Source organism: Coenobita brevimanus, chromosome 97, assembly GCF_032717465.1.
Source record: "Coenobita brevimanus isolate Jiangsu-jjx chromosome 97, ASM3271746v2, whole genome shotgun sequence".
Taxonomy (NCBI): domain Eukaryota; kingdom Metazoa; phylum Arthropoda; class Malacostraca; order Decapoda; family Coenobitidae; genus Coenobita; species Coenobita brevimanus.
In genome coordinates, this window is record NC_137050.1 from 46,170,946 (window position 1) to 46,188,794 (window position 17,849).

A 17,849-nucleotide genomic window follows, 5' to 3' on the forward strand; every position below is an offset into this window, starting at 1 on the left:
TCAGCTTCTAAAAATAAACATTTATTTAACAGTATTCCAAAAAATGTAGTAATTTTTCTTCAACTATGCATTTTCATGTACATTAAAGTGTGTTCACCCTCGAAAACTTCGAATTCGCACTTGAATCTATAGCCTCCCCTGGACATCTTGCATTTTTGCTCATTGGACCTATGTTCCTACTTGGGCCAGTTTTCCCAGGGACACAGTCATTTTCACTTGTTGAACTCTTCCCACCGTGGGCCCAGTTCATTCCCTGGCGCTATTTTCCCACTAACCACCCACTCACCCAACCACCCCAAACACCCTGACCACGCACATGCATATCTTGATTTCCCGTCCCATTCATTCCACACTACTTAGACAAATTAGACACCTGTCCTCCAAACAATCCCTACAGACCAACCATATTCCACCCCACTATCTTCCCTCTACCTGTCCGCACATCCGTTTCACCCACCCAGCATGTTACTTATCCTGCCCATCCCACCCCACCTCCAATACCCACTCAACCATGCTCAACCATCCACAACATTTACCTTCACCAATTCACCCATCCGTCCAATCACCCATCCCATTCTCACAGCCAGCAATCTATCTACTCGAGCACATAGTTCTACCATAATGACTGGTAAGTATCCATTCCCTCTCTCACAGACATGCATGCGTGTGCATATCAAACTGGTGCTCGCGCATGCACCGAGAGATAAACTGGTGGAAAAATGTGTCCCATTCCCAGCCAAAGTATTAATCTGCCCCGGTGAGCTTAAGATATCTCAGTCTTTTCCTGTTTCTCTCTTCCTCATATATCCCTAATACATCGAATTCCCCTTCCTAACAAATCTCCGTTGCTTTTATTCATTTGGTAAAGTTCATGTGGCTACAAGCAGAACACATCTAACTGCCCAAGTATATCTAACTTCAGTTATCGGTGCTTGTGGTGTACACAGAAGCTATGATGGTGAAAACAAAATTATATATATGCTGGTATAATATGTTTATCAAACTTTATTATTTTAGCGTCTTCTTTCCTAAGTGATTAACATATTCTTAACTCACGAAAATATGTGGTAATATCTTTGCCAAGTACATTTTATTTTAGAAGTAAGCAGTTTATGGCTATATTTATTATTTGCTTCTTTAACTATTAAATTTCACCAAAAGCGAGATCAGTTATTGTCTTTAACCGTCCATAACATTCTGAAACTCACCGCTGTACAGTTCCTTTCATCACTGTTGTCACCGCAGTCGTTGTCACCGTCACATTGAAAGGCCGAACGAATGCATTTGTTGTTTTCACAGTGGAATCGGCCAGCAGCACACTGTGGGTGGCGACATCATATTATTTGTCAAAATTTATATTACTAACAGGGGCACACGGCGTTCCCCGCGTAAAATCTATGATCACGCGTACAGGCATTGCCTGGTACCCTGGATGGCCCAAACTCGTGAGAGAGAAGATCCCCTGGGGTCCCATTTTACCCACAAAACCTTTGTTCCTCTTTGGGTCTATTTCCCCGTGGATTTATTCCTACCATAGACGTGTTTTCCCACTACACTCCCATCCACCAGCCCTGCCCACGCATCTCACCAAGTCCAGCCATCCGACTCATAACACCCATAGCTACATGGTTGTAGAAGAAAAAACTTTATGGTAATTGACTCCCAGGATTTCAGTGTGCACAAATGATTTTTTTTTTCTATTTAGTTCAGCTCTTTGGTGTCAGGTCTGCCAGTACTATCTATGAACCTATGTATAGCCCGACGCCTTAATCCCATAAGAGGTGGCCACAAAGAAATCGCTTTCATGTTATGCTCTCCCCTGCCATTACACTGTCCTCATCCCAGCTCACACACACCCTCTCTCATATACCTATCTACTCCATCCCTTCATTTCATGCTCGGTCTCTCCCTGCCTCTCCCACCCTCCACTTCCCTCACATACACTCTCCTCGTTAATCTCTCGCTCTCCGTCCTCTCTTTATGACCAAACCACCGCAATGTATTTCTCTTAACGCTTTCCATGACATCGTCAACGCCACAATGCTCCTTCACTTCCTAATTTGTGAATCTGTCACTTAACGTAACTCCACAGGATCCTCTCAAATAACTCGTTTCCCCTGGTCTCCCTCTTGACTTCTGGCCTTTAAACAATGTCCAAGCTTCGCTTCTATACGTGAGCTGACATCACAGTACTATAAAGCAGCGACTTCTCTACTTCCATGCCTGATTCCCTATTTCTTATCACTGCTTTCAGAGAACCAGCAACCATTCTTTCCTTTTGTAGCTTTTTGAGCCCTTCACCCTCTAAACTTCCATCCTTACTCATAACACTACACAAGTGCTTAAATACATTCACAGTTTCTATTTCCACGCCATCCATCCTCACTGTGCGTTCAGTGACTTCATTTCTTCTCTCTAGACCATAACTTTACTTTTCAATGCATTCATCATTAGATTCCGTTTCTTACACACTCTTCCAAACTCATTCGCCAAACCTTGCAACTCTCCTTTGTCTTTCCTTCAGTCATCATCATCACCCAATCCTACATCGCCCAATGAGGAGCGTAGGAGGCCAGGGCTAGGCAGGTTGGTCCTAACATTTAAGATGAGAGTGACCAGTCTCACTCATTCCTGAGTGGCATTACGTGAACAATAAACCTCAACCACCCTTGGATGTAAACCTACACCGGCTCAATCCGATTGGAGCGCCGTAATTACTCACTAAACCACTAGACGCCAAATTTGTTTATATGGTTACCACCCAGAGTAGTAAATGGTTTCCTGGTGTACAGGAAACCATTTGGCTTGTCACTCTGCGTGCAGCCACCCATAGGCAGAAGGAAGAGAAAATAATGAAGGAAAGAGAGACAGAAGAGGGAGTACAAAGTCACCCGTAGGCAGAAGCACGAGGAAAGAATGAAGGAAAGACAGATACAGCATTATCTGCAAACAACATAACAGGAAGTTTGCAAACGCTGCCCTCTCCTATTATGGCCGCTCCAATTCACCATCGGTAATATCCACCATTAAATTCGTCGTAAAAGGTTACATCTAATAGAGCTGTTGAGAAAGAGCTACATGGATAGTCCTTGATTTCCACAGAAGACAGACAGGCGGACAGACAGAAATTCATTCTCTTGCATATGCATATGTATATACATATAGGTATATAGATAGATGTAATGAGAGATAGCTTGATAGATAAATGGAAAGATATACATTAAATAGATAGATAGACTGATAGTTATACAGTGTCTAGTCTATATGTTGAAAGTGAGTGTATTAAGGGAAAAGACAAAAAATAAAGTGGAAAGAGATAAAAGTGAGGAAATGAGAAAGATAAAGAACGCTTAGAAGGGATACAAAGGAATATTAAGTAATTAGATATCAGTCATCTCGTGATCATTCTAGACTTTTATAAAAAAAAAAAAAAAAAAAAGCGAAGCCCAAAGAAAGGAATGGATTTACAGAGGGTGCTGGTATTTATCCCTTCATTTATTTGTATGTCTTTGAAACCTTGACAATCTTACCTACAAAATATACCATTTCTAGTGCACATGAACTGTATTTTATCACCCCGAATATACACACATCTTCCACATGCATATTTTGCCAATATGGATAATGGTGCTGGCTACCCATTCCCCCAAGGTAAAGGTTCGGTCCTGGGGGTTTCCCGCTAATTGTTGACTGTTACAGTTACATTTATATTGGCAAAGGGATTGGTGGCGGTGGACAGTGATAATTTAGACGGAAGAAAAACAGTGAAATCGGGGTAAGAAAGAACTAATAAAGTATATACGAAGAAAAGAAAGTAAGTATGAGTGAAAATTAAAAATAGATGTGAAAATGAGATGGGGTGATGGTGGGATTAAGAAATAGATTCCCAGATACTCATGACTTGTACATTACATTCACCACAACACTGCTTCCAAAACTGGCCTCTTGGCCTGATGGAGGGCACGGCATATTTCTCAGGGGAGCAATGATCTTGTATTAAGTACTTGGCGAGAGAACTTAATTTTTAATATAATTGTTCCGAGGCATTATTTGTGAGAAACTCGTCAAACATCTTGCAGAGAATAAATGAAGGCAATGCAAAATGAATTCCTAGAATTTTGAAGTGACTAGTTTGACGTAGAACAATCGGAGAGATCCAGGCGAAGTTTGGGGTATGAATGAGAACCAACAGTCTATTGGCTTCTTGTTTGTTTCCCCTTGGTGTTGTCTACCTGTCTGTTCATGGTATTTTTCTAATCTGTTAAGCTTCAAACTGAAATATGTATTGTCATTTCCAATACACCAGTCCTGTATGAGACAGCCCTAGCATGTATTCAATATGGATAGTCGGTGTTAGCGCTGAAGTGGTGACATGTGGTGGTGTAGGAGGACCACTGGGCCTTGGGAAAGGCTACTGCCCCCGAGATATAGGACCTGACGCCTTTGCCCAGAGTCGTACACATAAAAGAATATATATATATATATATATATATATATATATATATATATATATATATATATATATATATATATATATATATATATATATATATATGGAAAATAATCTCTTATTTGTCCTTCCTGTTTCTCGACCAGCTGGTAGCAGAAATGCAGTTTCACCAGTAATACTGAATTTCCAGTTCCGGAAGTACAGCAGTGTGTGATTGAATGGAAGGAGGTGTCATCGAGACTGATGTGGGTGAAAGCGAAATTTGAACGTGAGTTGTGGGTGTCTGTGAGTGCATATGGGCCTGGTAGTGAAAGGGATGTAGAAGAGAGGGAGTCTTTCTGGAATGATGATGAGTGTCTGCAGAGTTTTGGAGCGAATGTGAATGTGGTAATGATGGGGGATCTGAATGCTAGAGTGGGAAATGTAGCAGTTGAAGGTGTAGATGGTATGCATGGTGTGCCTGGAAGAAATGAAAATGGGGAGCGAATGATAGAGATGTGTGTTGAGCAGAGATGGTGATTGGAAATACGCTGTTTGAGAAGAAAGATATTTATAAGTATACATGGGTGAGACAGGAGGGTGGAAGGCTTGTTGATAGAGCTTTGATGGACTATGTGGTTGTGTCTCGGAATGTAATAGCAAGATTCTTGGATCTGAGAGTTCTGAGAGGGGAGGTTGGAAGTATGTCTGACCACTACCTGGTGGAGGGAAAGTTAAGAGTAGGTAAGAGATGGGTGAGAGCTAGGAGGGTTAGGTGTGACAGGGAGGTTTTCAAAGTGAGTGAATTGGATAAAAGAGAGAAAAAGATAGAGTATCAGGAGAAATTGAAAGATGAGTGGAACGCAGTGAAACATCGGGAAAATGGCAGTGTGGAGGAGGAATGGCAGTTATTTAAGAGTGCTGTGGTGGGGCATGCAGAAGAGGTGTGTGGTGTGAGACGTGTGGGTGGTGGTGTAAGAAAAGGAAGTGAATGGTGGTGTGAGGAAGTAAGTATGGCTGTGGCTGAGAAGAGACGTGCATATGAAGTATGGCTGCAGAGGAAGGATGAGATGTCATATGAGAGGTATAAGGAAAAGAGGAATAGGGCGAGAAGGGCTGTGCGTGATGCTAAAGTGGCAGCAGATGAGAGGTGGGGTAGGCGGCTGACAGAGAATTTTCAAAAGAATAAGAAAATGTTTTGGAAGGAGGTGAAAAGGGTGTGAAAGGGAGAGTCTGGAAAGGAAGAACGTGTAAAAGCAGAGGATGGAAGGACGTTAATTGAGATGGATGCAGTAAGGAAGAGATGGGCAGAGTATTTTGAAAGATTGTTAAATGTAGAGGAGGAAAGGGTGGCTGAGATTTTGGCGGATGGAAGGGTGCAAGAAATAAATGTGTTGGGAGAGTTGAATGATTCTTTGATCACGAAGGAGGAAGTGGAGAAGGCAGTAAAGGAGATGAAAACAGGGAAAGCTGCAGGTATGGATGGGTGTGCTGTGGAATGCCTGAAGGGTGGTGGAGTGACTATTGTTGACTGGTTAGTAAGATTGTTGAATGTGTGAAAGGTATGGTGCCAGTTGACTGGGCAAGTGCTTGTGTGGTCCCGTTGTATAAAGACAAGGGTGATAAGTATGAATGTACTAGCGTTAGGGGTATAAGTCTGTTGAGTGTTGTAGGTAAGGTGTATGGTAGAGTGTTAATTATGAGAGTTAGAGAGCGTACAGAGGGAGTGATTGGTGATGAGGAGTGTGGCTTTAGGAGAGGGAGGGGATGCGTGGATCAGGTGTTTGCAGTGAGACAAGTGTGTGAAAAGTATTTAGCGAAAGGCAAGGATGTGTTTTGGGCATTTATGGATTTAGAGAATGCGTATGATAGAACTGATAGGGAGGCATTGTGGACTGTTTTAAGATTGTATGGACTTGATGGTAGGTTACTAAAAGGGGTGAAAAGTTTTTATGTAAATAGTAGAGCGTGTGTAAGAGTGGGAAATGCTGTGAGTGATTGGTTTCCTGTGAGAGTGGGGCTGCGACAGGGATGTGTGATGTCGCCTTGGTTGTTTAATATTTACATGGATGGTGTTGTAAGGGAGGTGAATGCAAGAGTTTTAGGTGGAGGTCTGAGTCTGGTGAATGTTGATGGTGGAGAGTGGAATCTGAAGCAGCTGCTGTTTGCAGATGATACTGCACTGGTGGCTGATTCAGAGGAGAGATTGAGACAGTTGGTAAAGGAGTTTGGAAGGGTGTGTGAAAGAAGGAAATTGAAAGTAAATGAGAATAAGAGTAAAGTGATGGAAGTGTACAAGGTTGGTAGATGGTAGGGGGATGAATATAGTTTTGAATGGCGAGTTCCTTGAGGAGGTAGAGTGTTTTAAGTATCTAGGGTCACATGTTGCTGTGGATGGAAGAATAAATGCAGAAGAGAAGTTTAGAATAAATGAAGTAGGAAAGGTGCTGGGAGGAATGGAAAAAGTGTTTAGATGTCATTCGCTTAGAGCGGATGTAAAGAGAAGGCTGAATGAGGGTGTTGTGGTACCGACTGCATTATATGGGGCTGAAACATGGAATGTGGGTGTAGCAGAAAGGAAAAGTTTGAATGTAATGGAGATGAGGTGTCTGAGGAGTATGTGTGGGGTGACGCGTATGGATCGAGTGCGGAATGATGAAGTGCGAAGGAGAACTGGAGTTGTTCGGGAGATGGCTGGTAGAGTTGAGCAGAGGGTGTTGCGATGGTTTGGGCATATGGAGAGAATGGATAATGAGCGATTGGTGAAAAAGATAACTAGATCTGATGTGAGAGGTGTAAGGCTGAGAGGAAGACCACGAATAGGATGGATGGACAGTATGAAGAGAGCGCTGGATGCGAGAGGGATGTCTGTTGAGCAAGGAAGAGTGGCTGTGCGTGACAGAAATAAATGGAGAGAAATTGTGAATGAATAAGTGATGACGCAGCCCTGAGGGGATCGGCTATTTCAGGTCAGGTGCGGGTAAGGGGATGAGCCTGTTATGATGTGGCAGGGGTAAACCAGCTCTGCTGTCGGGCCCTGCTGCAGATGTCACTGATTGCATTGCGCAGTTGACCCTTGTGCGGTGTCGTGCGGTGAGGATCTGTCCGTTCTCCCCTTTAGGGCTAAGATGCGAATGAATGTGTTTGAATGGATGAGTAAATGGGGAGTGTGTCGTCCTGTCTCTGCTACCTCCCTTTCCTTGGGGGAAGCAGCCTAGGTATATAAAAAAAAAAAAAAACTTTCTAATTCTTGTTTGACATGAACAGTATGTTTATGTTTATTTAAGTACGACAGTTATTAAAATTTTAAATCAAATAAAACCATTCTAAGCAGAGGTCCTCTGGCTCTTCAAATGGAGATGGAGATGGGGCTATGGATGATCTCGTATTTAGTCATGGTTGCCACAGAACGGAAATGTTTGTTTTCTATTTGTCTATAAGAAAAGGTTCACTGTAAAAACGAGGCAGTTGTATTTGCAAAAACACATCAGTCGTGTCACCCCGCGTTGCTGGGCCAAAAAGGCGAGCACTCTAACCCTATTTGTTCTGGTTCAATCTTTCTACTCCAGAAAGACCATGTAACATTTACGCTTCTGAAGAGGGATTATAAGAGGTCCAGGAACACTCTATTTCAGCTTTTGCAGAATAACACATACTATTTGTGCACACATGTTTACTATTACTGGTAAACTCAAATTACCTTGGACGTAAACCTCACGTAGCTTATGGAGGTCATATGAACTTCCATGATAAAAATTAGACTGCTGGGTTCAGTCTCAAATGACCCCCGTCCTTTGACCTGAAATTGCCTCGGAGGTTAACCTAACAAAGCCTATGTCCGAACTCGAGGTCAACTGAGTCTCGATACTAAAACCTGGGCTGGTGGGCCCAGTTGTTCGAGTGTGAATTATTGGAGACCTCCATTGATCTCCGAGGTGATCTCAAATGACCTTGGATGTCAATCTCACATAGCCTATGTCCGAACCGGAGGTCATATAAGTCTCTATGTCAATAATTGGGCTGCAGATATATATATATATATATATATATATATCTATCTATCTATATATATATATATACCAATATATATATATATATATATATAGATAGATAGATAGATAGATAGATAGATAGATAGGTATGTATGTATGTATGTATGTATCTATCTATCTATATATAAGCCCACGCCATCCACTCACTCAATGTAATACTGCTCTTGGATGTCTGCCCTGTCCTCTCCTCCATCCTTCTTTCCTTGCATCTTCTTCTATCTTTCTTTCCTTCATTCTTTCCTCGTCCTTCTGCCTACGGGCGACTTTACACTCCCTCTTCTGTCTTTCATTCCTTCATTCTTTTCTTTTCCGTCTACCTATGGGTGACTCTACACTGAGTGACAAGCCAAATGGTTTCCTGTACACCAGGAAACTATTTACTACGTTGGGTGGTAACCATATAACCAAATTTTGGCGCCTGATGGTTTAGTCGGTAATTATAGTGCTCCAATCGGATTGACCCAGTGAAGGTTTATATCCTAGGGGTGGTTTGGGTTTATTGCTCACGTGATGCCACTCAGGGATGAGTGAGGTTGGTCACTCTCATCTTAAATGTCAGGACCAACTGCCTAGCCCCAGGCTCCTACGCTCCTCACGGGGCAAAGTAGGATTGGATGATGGATGGACGGATATATATATATATATATATATATATATAGAGAGAGAGAGAGAGAGAGAGAGAGAGAGAGAGAGAGAGAGAGAGAGAGAGAGAGAGATAGTTAGATAGTTAGATAGATAGATAGATAGATATAGATATATACAGTATATATGTATCTAGATATATCTATCTATCTATCTATCTATCTATCTATATATATATATATATATATATATATATATATACTCTGCAAATGAAACATCGGGACTTGAAACTAGTTGAAATACATGTAAATCTACAAATACACTATATGATGTCTGACAAGTAATTTTAAAGTTGATACATCAGTGATTATTTTAGAAAACATTAGTTGGTCCATTATAGGACTTAACAAATTCACCAGAAGTAAGAAAATCTGATTTAGCTTCAACACAGCACCCACGTATTTTATAAGAGATGAGGGCACAATGAAACAGTTAGTGGTGTAGGACTTCTACTTAACAGACATCTTGCAGAGAACATTGTTCACTTCAGCAGAGTGTCTGACAGCGTAGCAACAATTCTAAATAGATTGTGCAAAAGATGCTTCCTGAAAGTAACAGAAGTAGCCTTTATTCACCCACTTCTCAAAGTACAAATGAGAAACAAACATTCTGTGACAACATCTAGTAGTCAGATGGCTTAGGGTCATATTTCACACCGCTATTCGGCGGACAGAAGCAATTATTTGCATGAGGACTCCTCTGGACCTACTAAAAGATATTAGCCTAGGAGCCCACCTTAGATTTATGAAAATTTCATGTGGAACACAAAACTGCATATCGTCATCATCTATGAAAAAAAAAAAAAAATGCTTTTCTTGACTCTTAACAAGAACACTGGTTACAGTATGCTCTCTTTAAGGCCTATGGAGAAGCTCTGTCTGATTCTTTATTATGGTACAGCAGAGTTGACACAAGCAGTAATAGCTAAAGTTATATATACTGAACGCTTATTGCATTCTTTAGGTGTAACTGTACACAGAGCTAAACACAATTCCCATCATCGCACCCTAACACCACTGACACACACTTGTTCTTCGAACTATTTCTTCCTCAGTCATTTTTTGTTTTAATTATTATTATTTGACTATGTCAGCCAAACTTTATGTTCCATCACGTTTGTTTGCTTTCAGAGTGTGATGCATCAAAATGGAGCTAAACTGGGATCGCTGCATGATTTGCCAGAAAGACACTGCTGAACCCTTGACATGTCCGTTTCAGACCCCTGGGACAAGTGGTGATTAAACAGATGCCTACAAATCATCTCTGAGTAATGTCGAGCACTTTCAGGCCATTGACGCCCTACCGACTGAGGTCTATTTTGGGAGTGATGACACTACCAATAATTTTGCTTCACCTTCTGCTTTTTGGCACAGATCTTGCCTTCGAAAATTCAATAATTCTAAGCTGGCAAAAGCAAGGAAGAAGAGAAGACACAATGCTGATGACTGTGGAAACAAAAAATTAAAAAACACCAAGCAATGGATGTTCAGAAGATCCTTTTCTGTGAAAAAGACAAAGAGGAAGATATCCTCCATGAAGTGTCAGCATTTGATGCTGAGAAAATTATCCGAACCATGATAAATGAAATAAATGACACTAAGCATTTGACTAGGATAGTCGGAGGAGATTTAATGGCAGTCGAGGAAAAATACCATCTACCATGCCAGGTCAAGCTGAGAAATTTGTAGCATAATTTACTCAAAAGGCATTCCACACTCCGGAAAACACAGATGCGAAAGTGAATGAGTCTCGAGCCTTTGTAGAACCGACCAGCTACATCGATAAATCTGCCGAATCTGGAAATTATCTCTTTACATTATCCAAGATCCACTCTCTATATATGGGAATCGTCTCGAGGAACTGGGCATCAAGAAACTAGTTAACAAGATCAAGCTCAAGGGTCATTTGCTGGAACATTTCCTAGAGGTACAAGAACAGTATGATGGGAAAATCACATTCTCATTTTCAAGGAGAAAATGAGGAACATGTTGAAGGACGTGCTAAAGAAATGAGGCTAAGAAGAAGATGCTGTTATCGTGGGAAAAGCTGCTACATTAGTCAGAAATGACATTCAATAACGATGGCTTCAGATTCACTGGCTCCTTCCCAACTGAATGCCAAGAAAAGTCACTACATTCACGCCTTAAGTATCTTGTCGCCATGATAATGGATAGTTCAAACGTGAAAGATGAAGACAAACTTGACTCCCAGGCTTGCCTCACAACTGGACAGGACATCGTTTACATTATAAAGAGGAGGACATCGCCATCTGCACGAATACCAGACACACCCTAGAGCGTGAGTCACCACTTCTTATCTACTGGTATGAATGTGCATGCACTAACCAGTAGCAAGAATCTTGTCTAGCAGTTACACCAGATGTGCGTCAGCATTTCGTATAAGAGAATTACACAGACTGAAGACTGGATCACCATTTCTGCTTGTGAACCCTTTGAAGAAGATAGCGTAGTGACTTCTGCTTGTCTCTGGAGAGGACTGTTCACTGTTGGCTTGCTCGACAACCTAGACCACAACCCAAGCTCAACGACTCGTGTGGCCTCATTTCACGGGGCTGGAATCAGCTTGTTCAAGTTACCAACCAAGAAGAATCCTGGTGAAAGGAGACCACCCATTATTATGACACCTCCGTCTGGAAATAAAAAACAAGCTATTCGTGAGAGTTATGCCTCTGTCCCAGCTGTAGCTTTGAAGACCACTTCTGTTGGTGTGCTAGAGTATGACATATTTCTAGTTGAGAGCTGCTTGGATGATGCCAGAGCAGAGGAACAGAACTTGGCTAAGCGTGCACTGCTACTTCTAGAGAAGAAGGAAGTGTTCAGAGAAGATGCCATTGCATGGGATGCATATCATGTCTACATGAAACCTTCGATGGAACATCCGCCAGTAAGATGTGCATTCCTACCGCCGTGCAGTGAGGAGTCTGTCACACCTATCGTTAAGCATGGCTTCGATATTCAGACAAGCTGTTGAATATCTGAATCCAGGACAAATCCCAGTCACTATATATGACCAGCCTCTACCTGCACTGGCACAGTTAGTAAAATGGAAATGGCCAGACACCCTTGGTGAGACAGTGCATGTGGTTATGGTAAGTGGTCTGCATGCTGAAATGGCCCTCAGTAGTGTCCTCTGTGATCTCTTAGAAGGCTCTGGCTGGACAACAGCACTTGCAGAAGTAGCATCATTTGGCACGACTCACTCATTTTTGAAGACAGCACACCTAACTCGAACCAGGCATGTCCAATAAGTCACTCTCTTGAACTTGCCTAATCTTCAGTAGCAGGCTTTCAAGCTCAGTGCAGGCCTCAAAGACGAACATTCAGGCAAGACGTCAAGAAATAACGTGCTATTGAAGAATACTACTTTCACGTACTGGGACCATATCATAAGATTTGAAACCCTTATTCTCATCTTCATCAGGGACCACAAAGAGAAGAATTTTTCGCACTTTGTGGAAATCTTGGAGAAACTCACCCTTCTGTTCTTTGCCTTGGACCATGTGAACTATTCCAGATGGATGCCTGTCCACATGAGGGAAATGAAGTCTTTGCCAGACACTAGAAAGGATGAGTTCAAGAAACATTCACACTAGGGTCTTTCCAAGACATCAAACAGTTTTCTACAATTCTCTTCGACCATGCTCATGAGCAGGAGAACAAGATTTTGAAAGGTGTGGGTGGTGCAGTTGGGCTCGGAGAAAACCCTAGTACTTTCAGACAGAGGATCCCTACGGGACCAGAGATGGCTAGGCTGCTGAATGAGTTTGTTAATGAATATCTCCCCGAAGATGATGTGGAGGACCCTATGAACTTCGAGCATCATGAGCAGGGTCTCTCAACACAGAAGACCTTCCAGAGACATGTTGCCAGTCTGTCTCAAACCATGAGACAAATGGGCAATCCTTTCTTGGATGATTTTGAAGATTTGGTAACTCTTGACAGTCGCAACTACACAGAAGAATCAGTGGAACACATAGTGCGCACCTTGGAGGATACAGACAAGAACAAAAACAGGACTTTGTCAAGAAGGTGCTTGATGAGTGTACCCACTTCATCCATGATCCAATCAAGGGAAAATCCATGGCATTCTTCAGAAAACCTTAGTTTTGACAACTCTTGACTTTTCAGAGACATGTTGCTAGCCTGTCTGAAACCATCAAACAAATGGACACTCTTTCCTTGGATGATTTTGAAGATTTCGTAACTCTTGACAGATGCAGCTATGCAGAAAAATCATTGGTACGGATAGTGCACACCTTGGAGGACACAAACAACAAACAAACAAACAAACAAAAAAGGTGCTCGATGAGCGCACCCACTCCATCCATGATGTGTGGAGTAGACTGTAGCACCAGTCGAGCAGGGCAGTACTCCCGAGGTGGATGGAAAGCTGATGACAGGGAGTGCTGGAGCTCCCATTTCAACAGCCCTCAAGACTAGTTCCTGACCATCCCCCTTTGCTGAACTTTTTCAGTGTCTCAGTTACACAGAGAGTAGGCCAGCATGCTCTCCAACACAAATTTCTCTAACTATCTACACCAAACTACATGCACTGTACACACTACACTTACTTTTCCGAAATTCAAAAAAGAATCATGGCGTTTCATCACCCAGCCTCGGAGTCCCCAGGGGGGGGAACCATAAATGCCCCCACCTTCCGCCCCTCTCCCGGTGACGACTCAAGGTGCCTGGAACCACTGTCTGACTCTCTTCTTCTTCATTTCTGCAACATTCGCAGCCTTTCCTCTAACTTTCTCTCTGTTGAGCACCACCTCTCCTCCTCTAAACCTCACCTTCTTTTTCTAACTGAGACTCAGCTGTCTGAGGCAACTGACAGCAAACCCTTTTCTGTATCCTCCTACTTTCTCTATACTCATTTCAAAGCCAAAGGTGGCTGTTGTGTATATATACGCAACAACTTATCTTGCTCTCGTGTTCCTGAACTCGATTCTTCTGAATTCTCTACACTTTGGCTTCGGCTTTCCTATCATTCTCTGACTAAATATATCTGTGCTGTTTACTTATCCCCTAATTCTACTGACTATCAAAAATTCTTCGACTATCTTACTTCTACGATGGAACACATTCTATCCATTTCTCCTTTCTCTGAAATCTCCATTCTAGGAGATTTCAATGTTCACCACCACCTTTGGCTCTCCTCTCCTTTCACTGATCCACCTGGTGAACAAGCCTACATCTTTTCTATCCTTAACCCCTACACCGCGGGCATGTTTACCAATGTTTTGCGTGGGCCGCGGGGTTATTTGGGCTCCAACAGACTCTCAAAAAATATTTGCCAAAAATCAGTTATTAGACCTAGAATATTATAATTACATATGCTTATGGCACATACCTTCAGCTTTCTCCTGGAATGTTTGTTGAGCCTTCGTCCGTTACCGTAGGACTTGTGGAGACCTCTGAATTTGGGTAACGAAGTCTCCACTTTACACTTCCCGACAACCCGTAATATGATTACCACAGCCAGATATTAACACTATAAACACTACTCTATGATTTTCAAGTAGTTTGGGATCCATACTCAAAAAAAAAAAAAAAACACTGTGAAAGCAATGAAAATTACGAGCGCGTCTGACCGTCGCACTTGCGCTAGTTCACTCTTGGTACTCTGTCATTTATTATTCATAAAACCCCTCACACTTTATATTTCTATTACTATATAACACTTTTATATATCTACAGTCTTTATCCATAAGTTTCCTTCAGTAGTATTAGTTTATTGTCACTGTAGGGATTCGATTTCTTTCAGTAAAATACGTAGGATTCACTTTCTCGTACTGTATACTAGCATTGAGAGTGAATGTCACTTTCAATTTCACTCTCATAACTCATAGTATTCAGACATGCTAGAGTGTAACTTTCACTTTCATTACTCCTAGGGTATATACTCGTATTCTTATAATACTACTCATTTACATTTCTATTTACGTTCTCTATTTTATTTACGTTATTTACATTTCTATTTTATTTACACTGTGTTATGCACTGTCACTTGAAGTAACTTATAAAACTATTTTCCACTGTTTACGTATATTTACATTCATTACTTTCACTGGCTGTTTACACATTATTTACAATTCCACTTGCACTGTTTTACTCAATAGAAAGATCGTAGTCACTCTTTTATCAATTGTCAGCCCTTTACCTCTTTCCACACGAGGTTTAGTAGGGGGTAAAGGTCACAGGGCCCTTTGCATGGGGGTGAAAAGGCCCTGAAGCTAGCAAGAGCGAACAGACGTACTCCCACACTGGAAGATGAGAGTGAACTGATAAGGGTGGGCCTGGGTGGAGGCATACCTAGGGGAAATCAGTACTGCCAACGTTTAGCCTCTTGACACAGCTAATTATAGCAACGAAATGATTGGCAGGAAATCTAGACAATACATTATAAATTAGGTAGTTCCAGGTGAATGTAAATATCACTTAGGCTTCTCCCTTCCCTCCTTATGTGCATATTTATTACGAAAATAGATTATACAACATATTTCAAGGGAAATAAACAGCAAAAATTAGCGAACGAGTGCACGTGAGGTGTTGTCAGGTGATAATTAGCCAATTCTAGGTGTATGGAACTCTCACTTACCTTATTTCTTTCTTGAATATATTATTTGGTATAAGAATAGGGCATAGGGCTTATTTCAATGGATGAAATCAGTGAAAAATTCCAGGGAAGATTTACTTAGCGTAGCACGGCCAGGCAGGCGAGAGGATAGGGTAATGGAAGGGGGGTAGGGAGGGGAGTCAAGAACGGGGAGAAATGGCTAAATTGTCAACAATGGATGGGAGTACAGGTGAGTTTAGGAGTGCTGACTAGTGTTGGACATTGGCAGTACTGATAGATGATACAAGCCCCCACTTGGAAACCCGGGTGAATTCAAAATAACACAGAATCACAAAAGCGACGCCCCGCGGTATGATCCCTTGCTCCCAAGCGTCACGAAAGTGACGCCCCGCGGTTAAGGGGTTAATGACCTAGAGCAGCTTGTACAGCACCCTACCCGTATCCCAGACCGCCTTGGAGAGAGCTCCAACATACTTGACCTCTTCCTTACAACTAATCCTTCTGCTTACACTGTTAATCTTTTCTATCTGTTGGGCTCCTCCGATCACAACCGTATCACCTTAACCTGTCCTATCACTCCGGTATGGCCTGTGGACCCTCCAGGGAAACGTCGTTTGTGGCATTTTGGAGCCGCAGATTGGGAGGCCCTCAGGCAGTGCTTCTTTGATTTTCCCTGGAATGATTATTGCTTCCATGGCTGGGAGCCATCTGAGTGTGCCTTGCGCATTACGGAGGTTATTCTCTCGGGCATGGAAGCATACATTCCTTTCTCATATCCTTTGACTAACGCAAGAAAGCCTTGGTTTAATCACGCTTGTTCTCATGCTGTCCACAACAAGGAGAGGGCCTACAAAAGGTACCGAAGCCAAACCACCCCTGAATCACATCATCTTTACATTTCTGCCCAGAATCATGCTAAGTCTGTTCTTCGCTCTGCTAAAAACAATTTCATCCGTACTAAATGCTCTCAACTCTCCAACTCGAATTCTTCCCGACCCTTTTGGCACCTTGCCAAAAGCCTTTCTAACAACTTTACCTCATCATCCTTCCCTTCTCTTTTCTACTCTGATGGTTCTGTAGCTATTTCTTCTACTGATAAAGCAGATCTCTTTGCACAGACTTTCTCCTCCAATTCCACCTTAGACGATTCCGGTGCTGTTCCTCCATCACTTCCCCACTCTGATTTCCTCATGGCTGACATTAAAATTTCTTCAGCTGATGTATTTTCTGCCATCACTGGCCTCAATACTAACAAGGCATATGGGCTTGATGGAGTCACTACTGTTTTTCTCAAGAACTGTGCTTCTGTGCTTACACCCTGCCTAGGCAAACTCTTTCGCCTTTGTCTGTCAACTTGTACCTTTCCTTCTTGCTAGAAGTATGCTCTCATTCAGCCAGTCCCAAAGAAAGGTGACCACTCCCAACCCTCCAACTATCGTCCAATTGCTTTAACATCCTGAATTTCCAAAGTTTTTGAGTCAATTCTCAATAGAAAAATTTTAAGGCATCTTTCCTTTCACAATCTTCTTTCTGATCGTCAATACGGGTTCCGTCAGAGAAGCTCCACTAGCGATCTTCTCACCTACCTTTCAGACTCCTGGTCATCCTCCTTTCGGGATTTTGGGGAAAGCTTTGCCATTCCACTTGACATCTCAAAGGTTTTCGATCGAGTCTGGCATGAATCTTTAATTTCCAAACTGCCCTCTTACGATTTCTATCCTTCTATCAGTGCCTTCATCGCTAGCTTCCTTTCTGGTCGTTCTATAGCCACTGTTGTAGACGGCCACCATTCTTCTCCTAGATCTAGCAACAGTGGTGTTCCTCAGGGCTCTGTCCTATCACCAACTTTCTTCCTTTTATTCATCAATGACCTTCTAAGCTGTACATCTAACCCTATCCACTCATATGCTGATGACTCCACCCTTCACCTTTCCATTCGGTTCCCGCAACGCCCATCTCAGCAGTTACTTCAACAAACAAGGGATGAGGCTATGGCACACCTAATGTCTGACTTGACTCGTATCTCTGACTGGGGTAAAAATAATCTTGTTGTTTTTAATGCATCAAAGACTCAGTTCTTACACCTATCAACCCGTCAAAATCTTCCACAGGTATACCCACTAACG

General features: G+C 42.2%; 1 protein-coding gene across 1 annotated transcript in view; it reads right to left on the reverse strand.

Moving 5' to 3' along the window:
* LOC145413688 (uncharacterized) overlaps positions 1-17,849 on the reverse strand; it is a 616,371-nt gene that overhangs the window by 194,558 nt on the left and 403,964 nt on the right. The window contains exon 5 of the mRNA XM_080283343.1: positions 1,209-1,319. Within this exon, the coding sequence (XP_080139469.1) occupies positions 1,209-1,319 (111 nt within the window). The remainder of the gene's footprint in view (positions 1-1,208; positions 1,320-17,849) is intronic.